The following is a 25,249-nucleotide window of genomic DNA, read 5'->3' as shown; positions in this document are numbered from 1 at the left end:
TGAGAATTTATAGTTTAGAAAGTATGAGGTCCCAATAAACATTTTTAAAGTTTGAAAAAGCCATCAATTTTCTTTATTTTTTTTACTTTAATCTCCTATCTTTTAATAAGTTATTTTCTTAGAAATTAACTTAAACTGACCTTCAATTTAGTCCTATAGGAAAAAAAAAAAAAGCTTTGGGACGGGGAAAAAAAAAAGCACTCATAACAGTGAGTCTAAGTAAAATGTTTCTATTGTGCCATCTCCATCCTCACACCTTTTAGAGTTTCTATTAATCTAAGAGGGTAACCAAAATAACTAAATAATCCAAATTAATTATAAAAAAATCAATATCTAATTTAATTATAAAAATCAATTTAAAAAATGAAATTGAATTTTTATAAAAAAAAAATTCTATTCAATTTAATTTTGATTTCAGATTTTAGAAATTGAGAAGCTAAACCAATTTTTATTTTAAAAAAAAAAGAGTCAGAAAAGCTATAAAAAAATATTAAGTTCATTACATCAAAACCTGCCAAGACATTCAGAACAGTTCGGTTCTTTTTTTTAAAAAAAAAAAAAAAAAAGACCCTCACCAAATCGTTCTATTTCGATCTAGTTCAATTTTTCTTTTTAAAAAAAATTCAATTTAGTTGGATTTTCATGCATTTACATGTTTGGTGTGAATTGAAACTCCTGTCCATGTTTAGAATTTAACATTAAAAAAAAAACCTTTTCGCTCTATCCCGCCCGGTCCGTCGACGTAGTGCCTTCCTGTGCTCTCAAAAACCAAAATCGGAGAAGCCATTCCAAGGGCTAGGATACAAAAGTCTTCCAGTAATCTTACTCCCCCTCGCATACACAGGTAGATAGGTAATGGAAGTAACAGAATGTTACATGTTAAATTGAAAAAAAAAAAATAGTGATGAATTGATAAGCAAATACAGCATGGGAAAGCTATGGCTATGCCAGCCCTAATATCCCGTTATTCACTCAGGTCAGGATCATTTCTCCAAGGAATACATTTAGGTACATTTTCTGTAATGTGCCAATCAAGTAATGTGAAACCAGATTATAACAAGGTCGGGTACTTTGCGTAAAGGAAGTCTCTGAGAGTCCTGGCAGCCTTCTGGCCACCCATTAGTTCAGCTAGCTTCTCTACAGGAAGAAGTGTGAGTTCTGCTAAGCTCTTACATCCATCCATTATAGCCCTGTAGTTTGAATCTGTGACCCCCGGGAGCCGTCTCAGAAACTCCACAGCAGATGTATTGTAGTTCTCCGCTCTGTAATGGATAAAGGGTATAAATCATAATAAAAAAACCTCGGGAAGAAACAGCACAATGACAAGAACCGTTTTGTCCTAGTTATGTTTGCATGCATACCAAGTCAAGTAAAAAAAAATGTAGATCCAACACCCCAAAAGAAAATTCATGTGCAGAATTCAACAATCAAGTCCCTTCTCAATTACAGCATTGCAATTAGTACGTCCCCGGACGACACCAGATTTATCCACCCCACCTAAGATTTACTTTTTTAACTCCCATTTCCCACACAAAGCATCATAGATCATAATGCAATGTTAAGAGCTTATAAATCAAGGTTGCAAAAAAAGGCAGTATGCATCTTACCTAACATCATTTTCCACAATACCATCCTCCGACGGGACACCAACTCTAACTGCCTTCATCTCATCAGGTTCATCCTGATTTGCCTTCAGCGAAGCAAATATTTCAGCTGTAGCATGTAAACTGCGTGACCAGATGATTCGCAGGCGGGGAAAATGTAGAGCAAGCAATGACAGCTTGGATATAATACTATTTGGTGTGACATCATCACCAATATCACTTGCAGACTGCAAAATTATATCCAATTAATCAAACTGGCACAGCATTATGCCTGATTAAGAACCACCTCTTTCATCTGATGAAGTTAGTTTACCTGAAATGAAAAGCTTTTATCTTGTGAAAACTCAATCAGAAGGACAGGTAATCGATAATAGCGCACCATTGTTTCCACTTGGTTGTAAAGCCGGCCTGATGTAAAGCTCATATAAAGATCTTGGATACTCTTCCTCTCTACACATATTGACGGTGAGAGAATATAATCCCCAACTTCCAATGTAACTGGTATTATGCTCATTCCTTTCTGGTGGAGAACATTTGGGAGGCTACTCATGAACTCCCTCATGTCTACAATGACCTGAAAATGAAGCAATTCCTCAATATTATACTTCATAGAAATTGAGAAGAGAAAAACAGTTCATCCTGAATGCTCAAAACGCTATCACATACCTGCATTTCTTTCTCAATTTCCTTTCTCCCACCAGCCCTTCTGGTTGAGTTTTGGTAACTTGAACCTAGTGGCTCTATGGAAACATTCAATCCTAAGCAATGTCCATTCTGATCCAAAACCAAGTAAAATCCACATGAGCAAAATTAGAAATTAATATTGATCAGATATCAGAAAGTAATGTGGATCCCTAAGGTTTTTTTTTTCAAAGAGATGAATGGATTTGTTGATTGCAAATGTTTAAATACAATTTATAATGACCGTACCTGATCAACTGGAATCATCATCAGCGATTTCTGCCTGATCAAAGATTCAAATGCTCCATTCTCCCTGCGAATACTAGCCTCAAACTTTTGGACCTCAGTAGAATCCTCATAGAAAATAAAATACACCTTCAACTTTTTTGAGGGATTTTCAGCTTTGTAGACTTCAATTTCCCGGACAAACATCATGTCTGGATGATAAACAATAACTACAGAAGGCTTTAAGATGTCAAGTATAGGCTGATCACTTTCCAGAGCATGAAAGTGCACCGGTGGTATTGGCTTGGCATTTCGAGATCCTGTAAGGCCTAGCTCTTCAGCATGTCTCTGAAGAGCCCCTTTGTTGACAGATGCCCGCTGCAAATTCGCTTCATAATAACCATCTATGGCAGCTTGATCATTTTCAACTGTCTGGCTTTTGTTTTTTGAACCAGATATTTCTGGCAAATCTTTTATCACCGTATCAATATTGCTGTCATTGTCTTTGCTTCCAGAATCCTGACCAGTTGCTTGGCCTCTTTTCTTGTGTTCTTTTCCCTTTTCTTTTGCACCTTTCTTGCTGCTGTCAGCAAGAGGCTGCAGTTCATCTTCAACAACCAGTCCCCTTTTATACTGATTTCTTATTTTTGATGCTGCAACCAACAAAACATCATGTTCCTGCTTGTTTGTGCTGCTAGCTTCCGCACTTTGCACAGTCGTTACAGGAACAACTCCGTCAAGAATTCCAAATCCTTTGGGCTCCTTTGGCTTTAGTTTTGCTTTCTTTTTCTCAGGTGCTGGCAAGCCACCTAGCTCAACTTTGCTCAACAAGTACTTCTTCCATTCTTCTTGCAACACCTTCATAAGAAAAATATACTATCAACTGGTCACATTTAGCACATACTCATCCGGACAACACCAAGGAGAAAACATCGCTAAATGCATTTTTCACCAAATTGAAATAGATAATTGCCTACAGCTTTCAAAGAGACATTGAGCTTTGCTAAGGGAAGATAACCCTTCACTTTACATCCTATCCTTGGGACCACAGATGAAAACTACATATAACTCAATCGGGAAAAAAAAAGATTGAACTTCTAAACTGGAAAGGAACTATGCAGTGAAGAGCTACAAGCAGGCAAGAGCTTCACTAGGGACAAAACAGGTAGCGCTCACATGGGGCACAAGCCCTTGCAACAGATTGGAACAAAGTGCATGCACATGCTCTGGCCTCTACTCTGTGAAGCACTTCAACATATGATCAAAATAAAAGATAGAATAAAAAAACGAAACTCAAAAAAATATCAAACAACCTTTCGAGGGCTGTGCATGATGCAATCTTCAAGCTGCATGCATGAGCATTCATCTTTGCATGCCACCAGAACAATGCCATTATCAACACCTTCACTTTCAACCTGATCTTCTTCTCCACTTTCAACCCTTTGTCTTTCTTCCCCTATCTCTTCAAGTATCTCCTGTAGTAAAAGTGTCACATCTAAACTTAAGACTGGTAAATCCAAAATTAACGAATATGCTCAAAACAACAACAGGCACTGGTAGAGCCAGAGAAAATTATGACAGAAGTTCAAAATCAAAGCCGAATCAGAGACAAATTTTCTTACAAGATGCATCAATTGCTTAGATGTGAAAAGTTACAACCAAATTTTCAATAAATTTATTCAATTGTGCTTAAAATACAGCCATAAGACAGCATAGAAAATGGAACTCACTCACTCACACGTAACACCTTCCATTTTGGTGCCTCCTCCAGAACTTCCTCCAACACAACCCCACTACTTGTAGTTGAGGACGAAGTACCATCAGCTGCTAGGAAAATTTCAGAATGAGAAGTTATCAAAACTAATGCCGTAGAAGTGCTTGGTTAAAAGAAAGAAGAAAACAATAATGAAACTTCACCTTCTCCCTCGTTACTGTCATCACCCTTTAATTTTCTCTTTTTTCCTACTTTGTTCTTACTCTGCTCATTTAATTTCACATCACTTGATCTTGTCAAACGGAATACACGCTTCTTTGCATAATCAAATATCTTATAGCTGGGTTCTGCAAATATCCAAACAGACTGAAAACTCTGTGACACCCTAAGCGTATCCAAGTACTTCAAATAACTTACTGCATCATACCTACACAATAACTCATCAAAATCAGTCCAAAATTTTATGAGCCCAAATTACATTACTAGAACCTACAAGAACAAAAAAGAATTTACCCAGCATTTCATTGAAAATTCTCAAACAGAACATGCCCAAAAAGACTAACCCGGACATCAGTTCAAAATTTGAGAACTTTAACCTGTGTATAAAACTAGTCTAAATACTCCATTAACCAATCGAATCTCATTCACCTAACCAAACTTCCATATCAAACTAAACCCTAAAACCAAAAATCAACCAACGCTTTTAAATAAATAAATATATAAATTTTACACAACAATGAAATAATACATTATGGTACAACACAAAAAAGAATACCTAACAAGGTAATCCAGCAACTTCCTCAATGTCTTCAAATCCGAAACGAGCTGTTTAGTTTTCTTCCCCAAGGTATGCCAAATAGGATCCAACTGTCTCCTCACGATCTCATCAAAAGACTTGAACAGCCCATTCTCAACAGTCAAATCTTCTACGTCAACCTTATTACTCTTTCTCACTTCTTTCAAACAAGCATCCATAACTTCCAAAATCGCCTTCTGTATCCCCACCATGTACTTACTCATCGGAACCCTCACATCCACAACCTCCGGCGGATCCTTCTCCAATTCCTGCGACACATAAACCTGAAACCTCGGCCAAAGATGCAATCTTCTTATGAACAAACACTTCATTAACCTCTCCGTCTTACAAAAACCAGACACCATCGCCTGTGGCCTATCACTAAATGCGCGGATATAAAACACATTACTATTATTCTGATTTCTATTCTGAGTAGAGGATTTTAAAATTCTAACTATGAATGCTTCGGTGGAGGTTTCTGAGATGGAGTGAGCGTTGAGGATGATTAACCCGGCGAGAGAGGAGGTTGGGATTTTATTGGAGAGGAGGTCGACGATGAGGATACGGGGAGTGATGAAGCATATTTGGCCGGAGGAGTAGAGGGAGAGGCGGTGGTGAGAGGGGAGATCGGCGGTGATTTCGATGGGGTTTGGGTTTGTGTTGTGGTGGTGGAGAATTAGGGATTTAAGGGTGGGAGGAGGGGAGAAGATTAAAAGCGTGCCTTGAGAAGGGGAGTGGAGGGAGAGGAGGGAGGAGACGAGTTTTGGGAGGGATAGACCAGATGAAAGGATTACGAGCCCGCCGGCGGGGTCTTCTAAGAGGTCTGTTATTATGTGTTCGTGGAATTGGACCATCTTGTAGCTGGTGGCGTGAAGGAGGAGGAGTAGCGGAGTACGGAGGAAACGGATTTTATACGCGGTGGATTGGAATTGGAGGGTAGTTTGAAGTGTTTTCCTTCAAAACGGCCGCGTTTTAAGTCTCTAACGTTTTTATCTTTTTTAAAATTATAGAAAGTTGACTTTTTTTTCATGGAAAATTCATTGATAAGAGGCGTATATATTACATTACAACTATTTTTTAAAAAAAAATTCATGTTATAGTTTCATTGTGGATTTCAATTTGTGATTTTATTTTTCATTTTGATCATTTTTTTATTTCAATTTTATATTTTCATGTGTTGGTTTTGGTGTTTTGTGAGTTAATAATTTCTTAGAAATAATGATTTTGATAAGATTTCAAAACTTAAATTGAAGATCATTTAATTAAATATGATTTTAACTTGTAATATAAAGACACCTTTAAAAAAATATGAATTAAACTAAATTAAAAAAAAAAAACTCAACATGGCATATCTCAAATTCGTATAGAAAAATATAATTTAGTTTACATATTTTTCATTGACTTATTCTTTGATCTTTAGTTTTAGCATTTTTAGTTTTGATTCAAAACTTTATCTTGTTCATATTTTAGTCTTTGAATTTGAAAAAGATGATAAAAAACGGTTAGTTGGTCATATTTTAATTATAAAAAAAGCTGATTTAGCTGTAGTTTCTTTAATAAGATGAGTTTTATTAAAACATATTTTTCCCTTTCACCTTCCTAAAAAAGAAAATCGAGCCTCTAGATTATTTTTTGGGTTAATTTTTCATTTTTTGCATGATTAAAGGTTAGTTTGAGAATAAAAAGTGGTTTATTGGGGGGATATGTGGTGTTTTTTAACTATTTTAAAGATAAAAATAATAAAAACCGGATCGAGAAACAAAAAACCCAATGTGGCATGTCTCAAATTCCTATAAGAAGACGCAATTTAGTTCACATATTTTCATTGACTTCTTACTTGATCCCTTTAGGCTTTAGCTTTAGCATCTTTAGTTTTAATTGAAAACTTTATCTTGTTTTTATTTGAGACTCTAAGTGTAAGAGAAGAGAAAGAAAAAGTAATCGAGTATATATATTTTTGTGATAAAAAGTTTAATTTTAGTGTCAATAAGTTTTATTTAATTAAAAAAAAAGCTTAATTAAAGTGTTGTTTACCCTTCATCTTGCTTCGAGTTTATTTTTTTTATTTTTTGCATAATTAAAGGCTACATCAAGGTAGGAAAATGGTTTTTTTGAGAAGAATGTGGTGTTCTTAATGATGTTTTAAAGTGAAAAAACGACTAAAATGATTTTTTTTAGATCTTAGAGTCAAACATCAACTTTCCAAGTATAAAAAACTTTGGAATTCAACCAGTGAACAGTACATCATTTGTCACTACTTTAAAAAAAATTGGTAGATGCATGTCATCATCCGCCTAATTTAAAAAATAAAAAAATGTTTTGGGGTAATATATCTTTGCTTGTTTTTTTAAAAGTTTTTTAGATTTTAATTGTGATTCGATTGAATAAAATAGTAAAAAATTATACTTGCAATATTATTTCGTTAGATATTATTTATTTTTTAAATTGTTTTCAAATACAATTATTGCAGTTTTATTAGCAATTGCTTTTTTATACTGCCTTTCATTTTTTTTATTAGAGTTTAATAAAAATTTATTTTAATTAAATATTTAATTTTAAGATATCATTTAGTTACATATTTTTCAATTTGGTATTTTCTTTTGTAAAATTATAACATTTTTTATAATAATGTTAGCAATTATTTTGTTAATTATTGCATGTGAACCTATTATACAAAATATTTTTAAGTCATGAATATTCAATTAAAATGAAGTTCAAATCACTGTGATTTTTGTAAAAAAGAAATCATTGTTGTTACTTTTTTATTTAATGAATTATGTTGCTTGTAAAAAAATATATTTTTTCATTTAAATAACGTAAAATTACGTGAATAAAAAAAGAAAATTTTGATGAAAAAACAACATTTTTCCTCCATGATTTTATATTTTGCCTTTCATCTTAATTTCTTTTTTTAACTATTGTATGATTAGTTCAAAGATAGATTTCAAAAAATTCCATGAGGTAGAGTGTGAGCAATATATTATTCTTATTTTATTAATATATTTGCATCAAAATTATCAAAACATATTTTTTGTTACAAAACTTTATGTTATGGTTCTGATAAATTATTATTTTAAAAATATATATTATTTGGTAAAAATATCATAAAAGGAAGTGCATTGCATTAACAAGACGAAGGAGTTTTAATTAAAAAAGATACTTTTCTTCTTATTATTTCAAATCATTCATTTTTTTTTTTTGCTTTCATTTTTATTAAATAAACAACATAAGTCAAAAAACTATATTTTTTTTGTTAAAATAATATATTAATAAGAGAAATAGGAATTATACTATAAAATTATTTTGTTTCAATAAAATTTAAATTATATTTTCTTATAAAAATAATTATATTGCCATATAATTAAAAAAAATGAAAAGTTTTTCATGATAAAAAATTAAATATCTTAATTTATATTTATTTCTTAATTTTATGATGTAATTATTGTTTTTCAGCAACTTTTTCTCGATACGAAAATAAAAGAAAAGTTTTATACAAAAACTAAAACTTGAAAACTAATGAGAGTGAAAAGAAATTCATAGGAAAATAGGTAGACCAAAGAGAACTTTTTCGCACTTCTTTGTTAATGATCAATTAGTTTCCCATGTTTCTTACTTTTGTCCTTTGTTTTTGAATTTTACTCTTTCTTAAGAAATTAGAAGAAATTGGACATTAAATTGGCCATAAAAATATGCAATAAAAAAGAATAATTCGATGATCAAAATAAAAATATAATAAAAAATTACACTGCTACATTACAATGTGAGTTTCTCTTGTAATTGTAACAAAAAGTATTCATGGCCTGGCCAAGTAGAAACATTTTTAATCTGATTTCACATTTGTGTTAAGATTTCCCCACCCGTCGAGTCTTCGCACCAACAAGGGAACTGGCTTTTCCAAGACAGACACGTTAATATTGTTCCATACATCCGATTTGGTGGGGAGCTGCGCAATTTTCTCTGCAATTTCCATGTCTTCTGGAAGAACAGAACCGAAGACAGTGTATGCTTTCTTCCATTCTTGGTGATCGGCTAGGCTAATGAAGAATTCTGGACCAGAGCCAACCCAGGCCACTGAACCCCTTCTTATGTATGGGCACTCTTCAGTTGGAATTTTCTTGAATGTTGTTCCTTGAGCTTCTAATGTCCCTTGAATTATTGCAAAAGGAGGCCCAAAAGGAGCCTGGGAATACGAGCAATGAAGGATTGAAATCATGAAACCCCTTGGCAAGCATGCAAGAAATCTTTATAAATAACAACATGCGATAGAAATATGATACTCCCTAGGTGAAACTACCACTCATCAGAACCGCAGTGGGCAACATGATGCTCCAAACTACTACCAAAAACTTGCATTTTCACAATTCTTGTTACAGGGCAAATAAGAGAACTCGCATGACAGTTAATGAACTTACCTTTTTTATGTGATTTCCTTCTGAATCCCACAATTGACCTCGGCCCTCTGCACGATAAAATTGGCAACCAGCACAATGACGTAGTGTGAGCAGCTCAAGAATGTAGGCTACAGAATGGGGAGCACAGTCTGGGAAGAGCTGCACCAAGCAAGTTTTTGTCCAACAACTGTTAAATAGAGATGCATAAAATCGAAGAATCTGAAGAAACAGATCAACTCCATGAGTGGAGTGTATCACAATTAACTTGTCCGAGGCATTTGGAACACAAAAGTGCCTAAAGAATGACCACTTACTTTTATATGAAGAGTGCCATATTCTGTTTCCAGGCCAACAATGCCCTGAAATAAGCAAGAACATTAATAGAGGAGATCCTAAAATTAACGTGGGACCTGCAGCAATGACAATCGTATAAAACACAGAGGAAAGTAGCAGCATCAAATTTCTTGGTAGGCCAAATGATAATCACCACAGCGATTTTTTATAATCAAAATACAGAGACAAGTCATAGTTTCATATCAACTGCAGCGGCAATAGAACAACAAAAAAACTTCAGCAATCAAAGAGCACAAACATCAAGCTACAGAAACTTCAGTACTCAAACTTTGTACTTGTTTATTTGTGCATTACAGGCGCAAAAGAACAAGCATCTGACTACAAGAGAGACCGGTTGTCAAAAATTCAGTGTAAAGTCTCTCCAAAAGCAATGCACCTTAAGAATACCATGGAGCCTGATAACAGGTAAACAATCTTTCGCATAGAGATCATGCAAAAGGAAATGGCAAACATATCTTTCAGTTGTTCAACAGAGTGTTGGTAAAAGATAGATGTCCAATGACAAAATTCCACCATGATCTTTGTGATCGTAACTCTAAAAACTTAAGACAGCAACGATATCAAATTGAAGAGTGCGTACTGCATGTTGGCTACATATTCTGTCTCATAAAGTGGAATCAAATTTCACCAAACTGAAATACCTCTCCTTTTCCAAAGATAAGCCCAGAAGTCCAAATAACACGGTCCCCTGCTTCCTGTCGATCAGGGGCATATATATCCTTTTGTTTCTTCAGCCAACACTGGAGAAATGAAGCAAGTTAAAGTAAAGAGATTCTTATCATCATCATTGAAACTTTAGCATTTCATTCAAATAACTACATGCAACACCACCACAGACTCAATCATCAAAAGTGCAAGGAAAAAAGAATTGCATAAAGAAACAGGGTTTGAGAGGTCTTGGAGCTGCTAACTCAGAATTATCCAACTTGTTCTTTATAGATCGGCTTAATTTATCAGTTCAATATCTAAATCAGTTCATTGAATTAAGTCAATGATCAATCCAGGGTTTGAAAGGGCATGATCACAGCATCGTTTAATCATCTGTTTTCAGAATCAAATTCCATGAAGAAATAAGATTCATTCTTGTCCATCAATCAATCCAACATTTCAACCATGTAATTCAAAATAACAATAAAAATTCCGGAAAAAACATTTAAAAGTCAAAACGGAACCAAAATTTCAATCTGACCTCCCCAAATTTAGACCCGCAAGCCTTTTTATTGCCACAAAACACCCAAGTATCACACAAGCAAGGCCCATCAATGCCCGTGCACATAGCCTTACAAGCCTGACAACACTCCTTAGAAGAATTGAACTTATGATCTGACCCCCACTTCACTGCACCTCCCCAAAGCTCCAACTTCTCAACCCCTCTACAACACCCACCATCATTACTCTCCTCTGCCAATGTCAAAGGCTCAAAATTTGAACCTTTAGAATTTGTATTAGAATTGAGAGCTACGGAGAGAACAGTGTAGACTAAAGCACAAGAAATAAAACCCGCCAAGAGGAAGGTGAGAGAGATGAAACGGGATGGTTCAGAGTCGTTTTGGCGGCGACCCATTTGAGATATTGGTTTGGAGGGGAAAAGCCAGATGGGGATTCGAATGCTTTGGATTGAGGAGTGAAGGAGGAAAGGAAAGGACGGGGGTGGGGGGTGTCAAAGTCAACGGTCAATCTATGACAATGTGTGGAAACTTTGAAGTAAGCAGGTAAGGATTTTTGTTATATCTTAATTGAGAGTTGAGAGTCTCGTATTGTTATTTTTTAAAGTATTTTTATTTAATTTATTAAAATAATATTTTTTATTTATTTATTTATTAATATATTAAAAAAAATTAAAATATTTAAAAAATTATTTTTTATAAAAAAAATACAACTCCTGCTATACTTTAAAGTTTTTCACGGCAATAAAAAAGGGTTAAAAAAAATAAACAAACGACTTTATTTTTAAGGGATCATTTTGTGGTGATTTAATTTGGTAATGCTTCAATTACTTTAATGAGGTTTGGTTAATTTTGTAGTAGAAATGTGATAAAAAATATTTTTTAAAGTATTTTTTATTTAAAAATATATTAAAATAATATTTTTTTTATTTTTAATATTAACATATTAATCATGTAAAAATTAAAAAAAAAATAAACAATGAAGAATTAATTCATTAGTGATGTGTATTACTGTGGGATGGGTCCCAATCCAGCCACCATTTTGACATTGCAGAATTAAGAACGAATTTAATTTAACTTTTGTGATGGATGAAATGAATGTAATGGAAGCCCTTTCTTTTTCGCCTTATATTCTGACTAGAAATTACAAAACAAGACCCCACCACACTGATATCTATTTTGTTTGAAATTGTAGTTATAATTTAATTTATTTAAAAATATTTTTAAAATCAATATATTAAAAAAAATTAAAAAAAATTAACTTTTAGCAAAAAAAAATTAAATTTTTTTAAAAACACTGGTTGTACATCACTATAATTCCAAGGAAAATCACAAAAAGAATTGATCAAAATATTATTTAATTATTTTATTTTTTTCATTTAAAAAGTAAAAATGATACCAGCATTATAGCAGAAGATACAATTAATTAAAAACTTAATTACGCTTTGATTTTATGTTTGTAGTTTGCATAATTTATAATTCAATGCTAAAAGTTCATTTATTTTATGTTTTGGTCCCTATATTTTCAAGAATGAAAAAATCATCATAAAAGAATGAGGAAAGTGAAAGATTTCAAACGAATATTTTAGTGACTAAAAAATCGATGTTGGTGTATATTAGTTTGTTTTGACAAGGGTGGTTTGATAAAGATTTTATAGACCTTTAATCATGCTAGAAAAAAAAGATAGGTCAAGATTCAACAAGATTTTTATTGATTTTTATTTTTTAGTTTTTTTATTGAAATTTTTTATAAATTTAATAACATAAATTCTTATAAATGTTTATTTTAGTCGCTTTAAGTTTTCACTTGAAAATCCTCACTACCTATAAAAAAATAAATGTTTTCATAAAAAAAATACATTAATAAAAAAGATAAATTTGACAAAAATATAATTTTTTCTATAAAATTTAAATCATTCAAAATCTTATAAATATTTGCTTTAATTATTATGTAATTAAATAAAAATACATATAAAAAATCACTCCATAATCATGCACAATCAGACTACTAGTTAACAAAACCCCTTAATAATGTGATAAAAATGGGTAGTAAAGATGTGATTCATTATAGATTGAAACAATGAATTTATATTTTTGCCTTTGATTCACGGGGTTTATTTGTCACTCTATAGTTGTTAAGGGGCAGCTTATTGTTTTTTAAAAAATAATTGCACAGTAAAATTACTTTAATACCATTAAAAACAAAAAAAAAAACACTTAACTATGGTATAAGGGATTTTCAATTTTTTACTTTTTTCAAGCACAATATAATAACTCAATTGCAATTAAAATCAAAATTCTCAAAATATGGTTTCAAGAACTTTTGCGTAATTTCATAAAGTTTTTATGTAATGGTTATTTGGTGTTAGAAGCAATGTGTTAATTTAATAAATAAATAAATAAATAAATAAGCAGATGATGCATGCGTTCATCTGCTTCACCGCACATGTAGCTAACTATGTTGGTGAAAAACTTCCTTTCGACATGTCATTGAATTCTTCATGACATCATTTTCCTCTTAAGACGATGTGTGTTGGTTGGTTCTCGATGGATTGTTAATGGCAGAATTTTTTTTTCTTTCTCCTCCCTTGAAATTCATGCTAGTATTTAAAATTTCAAGGTAGTCCTCTTAATTGTGCGTATTTAAGTATATGACCTTGTTCTTTTAATTTATAATTTTTATCCTTGATCTTTTTATAATATTTTTATTTTTTTAATTTCACCAATCAATCTAAATTTATAATATTTTTTTTTTGCCAGGATAGTGAGCTTATCCTGTAGGTCTAAGCACACCTAGCTCTTTTTTAAGATGGCCATGCATTTTTTTTCATTTTTTTGTTTTATAATAAAGTTCTCTTTCAATAAAATGATTTCTAAAAAGTATCAAATTATGTCCTAATTTTCATATAAGATGAGAGACTTTTCTAATAATATTTATAATTACTTCATAAATAATTATATATAAAACTTGAATTATTTTTTTTATAGTTGTATAAAAATAATCGGGATATTATTTTTTACTTCTTCGATGAAAATTGTTTTACAAATCATGAAAAAGGTTTTATATGAAGAACCAAGCTTTTGATAAAAAAAAAAAAAGAGAAAAGAATAAGCATTATTTATCAAAATAAAAAAGAAATGAATGAATAACAAAAATGAAATTTCATTTAAATAAATTGCTTATAGGAACAATTGTTTCATTTCATAAAGAAAATAACGCAATAAGTATTTGTCTCAATAGCTCTAATTAATGCTCAGTTTTAATAAAATATTTAGGAGGAATATTTATAAAAAAAATATTTTAATGCAATAGAAATCTCATAATTATAATAACTTTACAATTGTTTTTACAAATTATTTTTCACAAGGAATTTATCTTTACTCTAAACTCATTAATCAAATATTAGATCTATTAATCAAATATAAATGAATAATAAAGATAAATAAAGCCTTTATTAATAATAAATATACTTTTATATAAACAAAATTAATGTCATGTGTAACCAATCAATAGATACAAGGTATATACACTAATAAAATCCTCATAAAGATCAATTTTGTATACATGTTATATAATAAATACCTACATATTAGTTTCAGGTATCTTGCAAACTTAAGCTTATGAAAACATCTACTTATTTTCATAAAAAAAAAACACAATATGTATTGGTATCAACAACTCTAATTAATATTCAATCTTGTTAGAACATCGACAATAAATATTTAAAAACAATAATTTGATGCAATGATAATCTTATAGTCATAACCATTTTGTAATCTTCTTTGCAAATTTTTTTTTTAAGAACTTTATATTTACTCTAGATTTATTAATAAAATATAAATAAATATTAAAGAAAAATAATGCCTTAATTGATAATAAATATATTTTTTTCATAAATAAAGTTAGTGTCACGTATAACCAACCGGCTAGCTGCATGGTATATACACTAATAATGATCCACCAAACCATTGTATCTATAAATCTTTGAATCTTTATAAATTGGTCAGACAATCTCTATTTATATGGAGGATTGTTAGAAATTTGTTTTAAAAACATGGTCAATAGGAATATTTTAGGTTAAATTAAAAAAAAATAGTCCACTCACTTTTGTGGTTGAAACTTTATTTGAAATTATTCACTGACAAAAGTTCTTAAACGTAAAACATTAATATGATTAAAATAAATTATGGGTGAATAAAAAAATTGATCTCAAATTACTCTTAGCTCATATATTTTTTTGTGAAACCTGAAATTTTTTATTCCATATTAAAAAATTACAAGATTTTCTTGTAGTTTATATAATGGAGAGTTAAAGAATCATAAATAAGTCTAAGTGAAATGAATTTGGGCTTAAGCCACATGCACTCGCTTGCTAAACTTGGGCCTGAGCCCCAGTCTCTTCCCATTAGTCCTAGTCCTAGGGCATAGTCTCAGGGGTTTTTACCAATCTATTTTGGAATTGGAATTGGATTTGTTATAAATAATTATTTGTCACATAATTATTTTTTACCAGCTCATTTATTTGTTCATTTATATGGTCTTCTTCTTTAACCCAAATATTTTTATTTATACTCAAAGTGTTATATTTTAAAGCTAAAAAACTATTATGTTAATTTAATTTTTATGATAGGTAATTAAAACAAAGTAAAAATAATTATTACCATAATTAATTTTGTATTAGTTTTATTTCCAATAATCAGAGTTGAAAGAGATATATTTTTAACATTTAGAAGTAGCTCTATAGCCTTCTTCTCTATTATTTTTCCCGGCTTATCTTGCCTTTTTTTTCTTTGTTTTAAAGCTTAAATTCCAGTCCTTTTTAGAGAGATGTTATGTTTCCGTTGTTCTTTTTTTTATGTGATGGATGCGTTTTAAGGCAGTATGATTTATTTTTTAATTGGAAAACAAAAGAATGTCGCTTATGTTTAATAAAATAAATGAAATGATAAATAAATAAAGAAGGTAATCATCCTAATTAAAATAAAATATAGATGCAAAAACATTTTTTTTACATTGACTGCCTATTACATTTTACACATTTTAATTTAATTTGTGTTAGGGATTAATTTTCATTGTTAATAATAAATGATTTTTATTTTTATAAGCGCACCATTAAAATACAGCTCGTTTATATAAAATATAAATAAAACAAAATTACACACAAATTATAATAATTTCTTGAAGCATCATGGAATTAAAGAAAAAACTTTAAATACCATCACTGTTTTTTTTTTTAAAAAAAAAAAGTCAAGCCAAACAGGTTTTTTTTTTTACTCGACTATTCTCTAAAAGGATTTGGCATTGACTTGGCAAGCTTCTCTCAAGTTCAATGGAAGTTTAATTTATTACGAGAAAGGATAAAACAAGAAAGCAAAAACTTAATAAAATAAAAGAAATCGAAAACGAAACTTTATAGACTGTTTACATGCTAATCTTTTTAATTGCCAAAAAATAGTGAAGAAAGTCCATTTATTAGCCGAAGAAGAGGACAATGTCAGGCTTCTCTTCCACGCACGTCGAGCCCAAGAAAAAAAAGAAAAGAAAAGGCTTGGCCCAACCCAAGCTTGGATGGGCTTAAAGAGCTGAATGTGACGAAGAAGCCTGTCAATGACCCAGCGCCCTATTTATGCAAATGAGCTTTAACTAACAGGGTTAAACTTCTTTCTCTCATTCAATTCAACAGGGTTATAGCTTAACTGATCAGATTTAAAATTTTTTTTTTAAAAATCACTAGTTCAAGTTTTACAAATTTTCTCCCTAGAGATCACCAGTTCGAGTCTCACAAACCTCAGGGCCACTGAAGACTTACATGATCGTTAACTTTAGGGTCCGTGGGATTAGTTGAGGTACACGCAAGCTGGTCCAGACACCCACATTAATAATAAAAAAAAACCACAATTGAATTTTAAAAGGGATTAATTATTAAAGGTCATGGAGTAGCTTCAATAATATTATTTCTTTGTTCTATCTCTTTTCTCAACATATACACCAAAATAATTTTTAATAGTCTCTCACCATTTGATAATATAATTATTGATAATCTTTAATTATAAATTTATCGAATATCTTTAAAAATCAACTTTTACACTTCTAAAATTTTTCCTTCTAACAATTCATTTCTATTTTTTTTTAATTCATAATAAACATAAACTAAGAGTTTGCCATTCAATTGCTTGTTAATGTAATACTGAACATAAACAATTTATGTTTCTGATTGTTAAGAGGCTTTGTTTATTAGGTGTTTATTTAAAAATATATTGTGATGTGATTGAAATTGTATTTTATTATCTCAATCATATTTTTTAAAGTATTTAATTAATTAATATATACCATTATTTTGCATGAGTCTCGTCAAAACTCTATCTTGAAATTTTAGTTAAGAAAAAACTATAATTTATTAATTTATAACTTTTTTAAACATGTTTTTTAAAATTATAATCACATAAACTATTACAATATCAAATTCATATTAAGTGTTATTAGTTAATTCTCTTTTTCTCCTATAAATTAGTAGAGGATAAAGTTAAATATGTTGATGACTTTCAAATTTAAAGTTTTTCTTGTTTTGGAATTAGTAATTGAGTTGAAAATTTTATTTATTTATAGTAAATAGACATATTTTATCTCGAGATTTAGGATTTGTTTATTATTTATTTTATCAAAAAACCTGTAAATAATAATGAATATAAATTTTTTCTTTCGATTGCATTTCTTCCTCTTTTTTTTGGATACTAGCAATTGGATATGTTTGGAGAGTATTTATAGAATTTGAATTTTAGAACATTTTAGATTTGTTTTGAGATGTTTAATAATTTATAAACAAAACTTTTTTATTGTTTAAGGTTGATTAACAAATGATTAAGGAAGGCAACAAAGGTTCATAGAGGTTCCATCTCCGTTAGTATAAAGGCCTCCTAATCTTTATATTCGTCTTCGATTATATCATAAACAAATTTTTATCAATCATACCCATTTCATTGAAGTCAAATCTCCGATTGGGATACTGCTATATATAGAATTGATTTAGCAGGTAAAGCATTATTATATTTATGGAAGGATCAGAATATAAGTTTAATTTTCAAAATACGTATTTATTAAAAGGTACAACCACGAATTCCGAATGGAACTAGTCTCACCCTTTAAAAAGATGTGATAATACACTGGTAAGAAAAAAAACTCCGATGAAGGTACCAAAAAAACATTCCATGATCAATTTTCATCGTGCATAATTCATGAAAAAAAATCAAATGTTCTATATTTATCAAATAAAACTGCTCGAGGTAATTAAAAAAAAAAACAAATTACATAAATTATTTTAGATTGGTAAGAAATTATAAATATGAATTGTTTATATATATATATATAAATTTGAGCACGGAGCTTAATTCCATTGAATAATATCTCCTCCATCTTCATAACTAACGGAATAAATGAGATATTTTATTTGTCTTTTATCTCTGTTTCCCCTTCTTATTCACCTTGATTCAGGTAAATAGACTCAAACCTTCGTAAAAGCATATACAATTATCATCTCTTCAAAAGACTCAAACCGATTTTTAAAATAGACTATATAATCTTGTGCGCTATGTTGTCTATAGGATCAATTTTTTTTTTTTTTGAAGTTAAAGAATATTATGGCGTTATTAATGTGTTTTTTAGCATAAAAAAATATACACGATGATTGACCAGATAACTTTATAAAAAAAAAATAAAAAAAAATTATAAAGTTCAATTCACAATCAACTTGATATTGAAAGATGAAATGAAAAAAACATTCAAATTAAAATATCTAATTTTTTTTTCATGTCAACCTAACTAACCCACAAAACTCACGATCCATATCATATGACTCCAATAACCTCATAAAAAGCAAATTAAAAAACAATAATGAATATCAATTTTTAATTAATTCAATGTTAAAGGATAAAGTTGAGAAAAAAAATAATTAAAAAAAATAATAAAATGATTCGGGTCAACACGGATAATCCGCAAAACTCGTAATCCGAGTTATGAGACAAGAATAACTCTATATAAAGTAAATCGAAAGAAATTATGAAGTTCAATATCTAATAAATTTAATATTAAATGATAATTTTTTTAAAAAAATCAAGTTTGAAATAAATAAAAAATATCCTGAAAAAATTCGATGACCAAAACAAAAGAAAGCCTTGGAATTTCAATATTGAACCACGTGTTTTAACTACAGTAAAATGTAAAAGCCATTTAGCATATGCTAATTTTAAAATTATGATTTTATAAATGTAAAGGGTGATTTGAACAAAAAGCAATGTCGCATGAGCTGATTGGTTAGTACCGTGCTCGCAAAGTTTGACCAAGCAGCCCTAAACATGCCTTGTTGACTGGTGGCTTTCAACACGTGAAAAGGGAAATGGAAGAGCGTTAGACAAACAAAGGATACAAAAAATAACGGCAGTCAGAAGGAAGTGGCAGTTGGCGCAACCCCCCCTGAAGGAAAGAAAAGCAGCCTGACCCCCCACTTTCAAGGAACCAGAATCCTCAGATCATTAATTTGTTGATTTTATTAAAATTAAAAAAAAAACCCTTAATGCACACTCTAAACGATTAAGTTTAATTATTATTTTTCCCTCTTAACACATAAAAAAAAACAATAAGCTTTGTGTTGGGGTAGTTTGGTTATTTCCACAAGAATCATGAGGCATTATATGATTAATAAGGGACAATCTAGTCCTTTTGTTTTAATAATGTCTTACTAAATTTTTTTAAGAAAACGATGAGGAGTAATTTGGTATTTTTCAATTTTTATATGCACAGTGTTAAAAGGCTGATAAAAAACTATTCAATTTTTTTTTATAGTTTTTCTATATAGAATAAAAAATAAATTACTCCTAAGTAAAGTTTATTGGGCTTGCATAAATTCAAGTTGTTTTTTTAGTGGTTATTAAGTTGTCATGAGATTAGTTTGGTCTTTTAACATTCATTATAATTATTTTTAAAAAAAGTTGTTGGACTCGTTACTGAGTGAGCGCTAGGGGTGTTCAAAAAAACCGATTAACCGAAAAAACCGAGAGAATCGATAAAAAATTAACTGAGAAAACCGAACCGAGATAGAAAATCGATTAAACCGATTTTTAAAACCATAAAATCTTGCCAGTTCGGTTCGGTTCCGGTTTGACCACTTAAACCGATGAACCGAACCGGTAGTATAAATAAAGAGTAAACCACTAAGCTGCCTAACCCTAATTGGCATTCTGAAGCCGCTGCCCTTCAATTTTCATCCTCCCTCTTCTCCTTTCTGCATCTGTCTTGCTTTTGCCCTCTGCCCTGCATCTTGACTCTTGCCCCTTTAATTTTCATCCTCCCTGCGTCTTGCTCTTGCCCCTTGTATCTGTCTCTTCTCTAGCCAAACAAAAAGTCAACAACCCAATCTCCACATCCATTTAGTCTACTTGCAGCCGAACAAAAACCTGAACAAAACCCCTTGGCTTCTTTCTTCACTTGCAGCAGAAAGAGAGGGCTCCTCTATTAGAGAAAAGACGGCAAGGTAAAGTTTATTTTCGTGTGCTTGTAAGTTCAACTTTTTGTTTCAAACTTTGATGCTTCTCTGACGTTTCTTGCCATTGGCTTCGCAAGGCTTAGACCTTTTTAACTCCTCTTGATTTTCTGCTTTCTTTTTATCTTCCTCAGGTTTCGCCGTTGTTTGTGGTCTATCTTAGCTTTCAGGACCTACGTTGTTGTTGCTTTTGGCTTGCCCTGTCAAGGTAAGGGAACAATTTTTTTGCCAGAATCCTTTTTCCTGCTGTTACGGTTCTTGATTAGTTTGTCCTTGCTGTTTGGATTAGGGGGGTCTGCATTATCTGTCCTGCACTCAACGAATACTTTCATTGTTTATTCTTTGCTGATTTGACGTAATTTGCAACATTGTTACTTTGTTAGTCTCATTGAATTGAGTTTTGAATCACATTACAAGGGTATAAAAAAAGGGTTAGAGTCTTATGTCGTTTCTGTTCTAGGCTGGTTGAAACTAAAAACAGGGGGTTCCACTTTGAAACAGATAAGCTAATTAGGATTGGGTACTGTGTTTTTTTAATCGGGTCAGGAAAAGTTATATGATGGTTGGTGAAGAGAGTTTGGCTAGATTTATGGCTTATGATGGTTGGTGAAAAGTTATATATTTGCTTTATCAAAATGGATTTGAACAGTGTTCATAGATTTATTCAATCTGGTTATAGTATTTCTGCAATGAATTGATATTCAATCTGTTTTCTGCAATGAACCTAACATGATTCTCAACTTCTACTTGATTCTCAATTGTAGTCAGATGTTGACTTATGTTGTTGTTTTCTTAATTTCAGATGCAATTATATGAACCTAACTGACTTTTAGAGTTTTGCTGCCGTTGCTGGAATTTTTGGATGCTGGTGTTACTGGGTTTTTTTCTTCAAAGTTCAAACTATGCCGGATGTTTATGATAATTTATTGCTGGTTGCTAATGTATCCGCTTATTAATGTTAACTTTTTTAGTGCGAACAGACTTTTAATTTGAGGTGTTCAAATTTAATCATGCATCTTGCATATTACATTAATTTAGCATTTTGGAAAGCTTATTAAAAGTCAGCCAATTTGCATCTTTGTGGGATTTTAATTCATGTCCAAATTCATGTCCAGATTTTAATTCATATTAAAAGTTAGCCGATTAATATTAAAAGTCAGCCATGTATAGAAGAGAAACAGAGTTGTGTTGTTGTTGCCGAAAAACTACGCAGGATGTAAATTTTTGAAAGCTGAACATCAGTTTGCTTTGAATTTTAAAGCTTAATTAAATCTAAGGCTAAGCCAATTTAAAAAAAAAAAAACTCATATATGATGGGATTAGGTTTCCCGGTTTTTTCCTAACAAAACCGGATTTAACCGAACCGGTTTCCGGTCCGGTTCGGTTAATTTTTTACAAGCAGATAATAATCCGGTTCGGTTGGTTTTTTGAGTCCAAATCGAACCGAACCGAACCGTGAACACCCCTAGTGAGCGCTACTAGCGGCCTTTAAAGAGTCTCATTGTCCTTTTTTTATTGGTGTCGCGCGTGTACAAGGAGAAACGATGGTTAAGCTTGAGTGATTTTTTTCTTCCCCTTCCTCTTTTCCCTCTCTTTTCATTGTCAAAATATAAAGATGTCATTTTATTTTTGTATATAATTTGGTTTTTATTTTTTTAATTACTCTAGTTTAACCCAAGATGGCTCAAGTACTTCTTTCATCTTTTTTTTAATTAATTTTTTTAAATTTCACCATTCAATAGAGTTATTTGATAATTGATCTTCATGTTATTATTCAGTTTTCTTTTGATGATTTTCATAGTTTTTTTTACATTATCAATTTTTTTTTCAGTTTATTTAATGTCGCTATATTTTTTTGTTCATGTTATTAAAATTAGTGAAGCTTATTAAACTTAATTAAGTCTCAATTAATTTTTAGGAATACTTGCATTATCTTGACATTTATTTTTTATGTTGAAAAACATTTTGGGTCATGCTGCGGGAAGTCGTTATTGTACAATACCAAATTTATAACACGATCCTGTGAAATAATATGATATGATATTATTTTATTCTAAATAAATTGAACTTGATAGAAAGGAAGGCAAAGTTCTTGAGGCCACCCACCCAGGAAACATCTGAAATTAAAACGTGTCTGCTTTACTTGTAGTACCGTGTTCAATTTTAATATTGAAATCTTTTTGAATTACTTCAAACATTTGACAAATCTTGACAGGAGGAGGAGGAAGAAGAAGAAGAGAGAAGAAGAAGAGAGAAGTTTCAATGATGACCATAGATTTTCATCAATGTACCACTTCTATCCAAAAAGTTTTAAAAATCCTAAAGTTATCCCTATGTTTCCGATTTGTTCCATCATAACTCCTGACTTTTCCTAATAGTAATTTTGAAATTAATCTTAGAAATTTGAGAGAAATTAACATTATTAGATTTCTAATGGGATTGTTGTTCCATGCTATAGGTAGGATTAAATTTTTATTAATAAAAAAATTAAAATAATATTTTTTTAAAAAAAAATATTGAGACCACGACATGTTAGATTGACATTAGTCAACTTAAGGTAACTTGTCAAATTTACTATCCAAGTCACAAGATCATGATAACCCCATAAAAAATAAATCAAAATAAAACATGAAGCGTAATTTTCAATCAACTCAACGTTAAAAGAAAAAAAAACATAAAAAACGACATAGGTCAACTCGAGTTAACTTGCCAAACTCGTGAACTAGACCATGTGACAATAATAACATCATAAAAAAACAAATCAAAATAAATTATAAAACTATAAAATTTAAATAAAAAATAATTATAAAAAACTCAACTCGTCATGACTTCTATAAAAAAATAAAAATAAATAAACAATGAAACATAACTGTCGTTTCAATAAAGAATGCTTTTGGTAGGAGGTGAAGAATAAATTCAACTCTTTTTTTTTTTTAATTTTTGTTAATTATGTGTATAAGCTTGATTAAACCTAACTAAGTCCTTCTTAGTTCTTGGAACATGAAAGTTAATGGCAACAAAACAATCGAATAAAGGGAAAGCAGAAAAGGCGATGCCTCCTGGGATCTCTCTTGTTTTGTAAGCCAACGGATCCCAACCGACAGAGTCCACTAACAATTATTATAAATAAGAAAAAAAAAAGAAAAAAAAACCAAAAGCACGACAAAATCTTTAAATACATACAAGGCAACAAGAAAATTAATGAGAGGGATTGAGCAGGGGATATCATTGATGTTAATTAAATAGCTTATACATGTATTTAATTAAATAAATTAAAAATTATCTATACTAATAAATAAATAAAAATATTAACAGGTTTGTCCAAGTCGTAGAGCTACAGTTCGGCTACACAAACCAAAGACAAGTGGAATGATACTGCTACAGCAGAACTCGAACAACTTGAGCAATAATGTTGATTTTAGAATAAATAAGTAGAGTAATAGACAATAGAACTGAGCACGTGTCACCTAGTTGATCGTTGACTAGGAGGCGTAAGATTCATTATTTTCCACTGTGTGGATTCTCGAGATCCAGGAGATAATATATTTTAACAATAGGAAGCGAACAGATAGAAAATGCAGCCGTGAGACACACCTCCATGCTGCTAGAAAAAGGGTTCCCGTTGAAAGTGACATATACATGCAGTTTTTTTAAAAAAATACTGAATAATTTCAAAAAATATTTATTTATATTTTCTTAATATAATAGTATATTTGACAGTGTGGTTATGGTTGTTTTTCAAATAACTTTTCGTGCTGAAATGCATGTCAATAATATTTTTTTATTTTTTAAAAATCATTTCTGATATCATCACATCAAAACGATCCAAAACATATTAAATTTTAACAAAAAAACAAAAGAACTTTAATTTTTTTGAGAACACGGTTTGCATCATCGCCCTTCATTTATAACAAAAAAAAAAAACAAAAATATGCACAGTTTCTTAATGTATCCATTTAATAAATGGAAAGTCAACTTTTTATTTTATTTTGCTAGCCCTGTTTAATAGCACAACGTATACACCACTTTATGAAACCCGTCATGAAGACCAGCGATTTTCAGAAATAAATATATTAATATGCTGCAAATGCAAGAGGGGTATTTTGTAAAGTGTGAGTTTAGAAAGTCAACCAATAGAGCAAACATTTTTAATTATTAAATCAACAATAGAAATTAATTACATTGATATTTTAGATTGAGCTCACCATACAATAAATCAAAATGTAAAGGCTGTGATTATGATTTGTTTAAGACCGACCAGGAAAGAATTAGTTTATATATATTTTTGTTTTGTTTTTTTATATAAAAAAAAGCCTAACCGTGCATGAATTGATGCCACCCCATAATTGTAGGAATGGTAATTGACAAACTGAGAAATATATGGTCGTGAAAATTTAGGACGATGCTCCTCGGTTTCTCAAAAGTTTTTATTTATTTATTTATTAATGTGAATGTCCGGGTCAGTTTGTGCGCACCTCGACTAATCCCACAGGCTCTGAAGTTAACAATCATATAAACCTCCAGTGACCTTAAAGTTTATAGAACTCGAACCGGTGATCTATAAAAAATAAACCTAAAACCTAACTATTTAAATTATACCTCTTAAGGTTTTTCAAAAGATTTTTATTCCATGCTATAAGCATCCTCCACACCTTTCTGAAAACCTTTTTCCAGGTGTAGTTGTGTTCGTGAACTCATGAGGTGTTTAATATTTCAGTTAAAATATTGTTGGTTTAAAATTAAAATTTTTAATTATTTTTATACGTTAATATAAAAATAAATTTT

General features: G+C 30.6%; 2 protein-coding genes across 4 annotated transcripts; both read right to left on the bottom strand.

Annotated features, from left to right (window-relative positions):
• Positions 1-811: 811 nt before the first annotated feature.
• Positions 812-5,943, bottom strand: LOC18094546 (DNA repair endonuclease UVH1). 2 transcript variants are annotated; one of them, XM_024591872.2, is made up of 9 exons: positions 5,000-5,943; positions 4,428-4,651; positions 4,249-4,334; positions 3,824-3,985; positions 2,535-3,386; positions 2,271-2,378; positions 1,918-2,178; positions 1,608-1,831; positions 812-1,262 (listed from the first exon to the last, which is right to left on the bottom strand). In XM_024591872.2, the coding sequence occupies exons 1-9, from the start codon at positions 5,872-5,874 to the stop codon at positions 1,052-1,054; spliced, it is 3,003 nt and encodes a 1,000-aa protein (XP_024447640.2). In that variant the 5' UTR covers positions 5,875-5,943; the 3' UTR covers positions 812-1,051. The 2 variants fall into 2 exon arrangements, with proteins under 2 accessions (XP_024447640.2, XP_024447648.2); XM_024591880.2 differs by having other exon boundaries at positions 2,535-3,368; positions 5,000-5,942.
• A 2,785-nt stretch (positions 5,944-8,728) lies between these two features.
• LOC18096759 (uncharacterized) lies at positions 8,729-11,469 on the bottom strand. 2 transcript variants are annotated; one of them, XM_006385311.3, is made up of 5 exons: positions 10,955-11,469; positions 10,407-10,505; positions 9,726-9,770; positions 9,433-9,570; positions 8,729-9,200 (listed from the first exon to the last, which is right to left on the bottom strand). In XM_006385311.3, the coding sequence occupies exons 1-5, from the start codon at positions 11,327-11,329 to the stop codon at positions 8,841-8,843; spliced, it is 1,017 nt and encodes a 338-aa protein (XP_006385373.2). In that variant the 5' UTR covers positions 11,330-11,469; the 3' UTR covers positions 8,729-8,840. The 2 variants fall into 2 exon arrangements, with proteins under 2 accessions (XP_006385373.2, XP_024454108.2); XM_024598340.2 differs by lacking the exon at positions 10,407-10,505.
• Positions 11,470-25,249: the final 13,780 nt, after the last annotated feature.

The sequence above is a fragment of the Populus trichocarpa genome, chromosome 1 (assembly GCF_000002775.5).
Source record: "Populus trichocarpa isolate Nisqually-1 chromosome 1, P.trichocarpa_v4.1, whole genome shotgun sequence".
Lineage (NCBI taxonomy): Eukaryota > Viridiplantae > Streptophyta > Magnoliopsida > Malpighiales > Salicaceae > Populus > Populus trichocarpa.
Note: the sequence above shows the minus strand (reverse complement) of the source record. Positions and strands in the feature narration are given on the sequence as shown.

Excerpts from the sequence above, each read along its gene's own strand:
- LOC18096759 (XM_006385311.3), bottom strand. The coding sequence starts at position 11,329 with ATGGGTCGCCGCCAAAACGACTCTGAACCATCCCGTTTCATCTCTCTC. Across the intron at positions 9,571-9,725 it reads ATGGCACTCTTCATATAAAA|CTCTTCCCAGACTGTGCTCC; the intron begins GTAAGTGGTCAT and ends TGCTTGGTGCAG. Across the intron at positions 9,201-9,432 it reads AAGGAAATCACATAAAAAAG|GCTCCTTTTGGGCCTCCTTT; the intron begins GTAAGTTCATTA and ends TCGTATTCCCAG.
- LOC18094546 (XM_024591872.2), bottom strand. The coding sequence starts at position 5,874 with ATGGTCCAATTCCACGAACACATAATAACAGACCTCTTAGAAGACCCC. Across the intron at positions 2,379-2,534 it reads TGATGATTCCAGTTGATCAG|AATGGACATTGCTTAGGATT; the intron begins GTACGGTCATTA and ends GTTTTGGATCAG. Across the intron at positions 1,263-1,607 it reads ATTGTGGAAAATGATGTTAG|AGCGGAGAACTACAATACAT; the intron begins GTAAGATGCATA and ends TATCCATTACAG.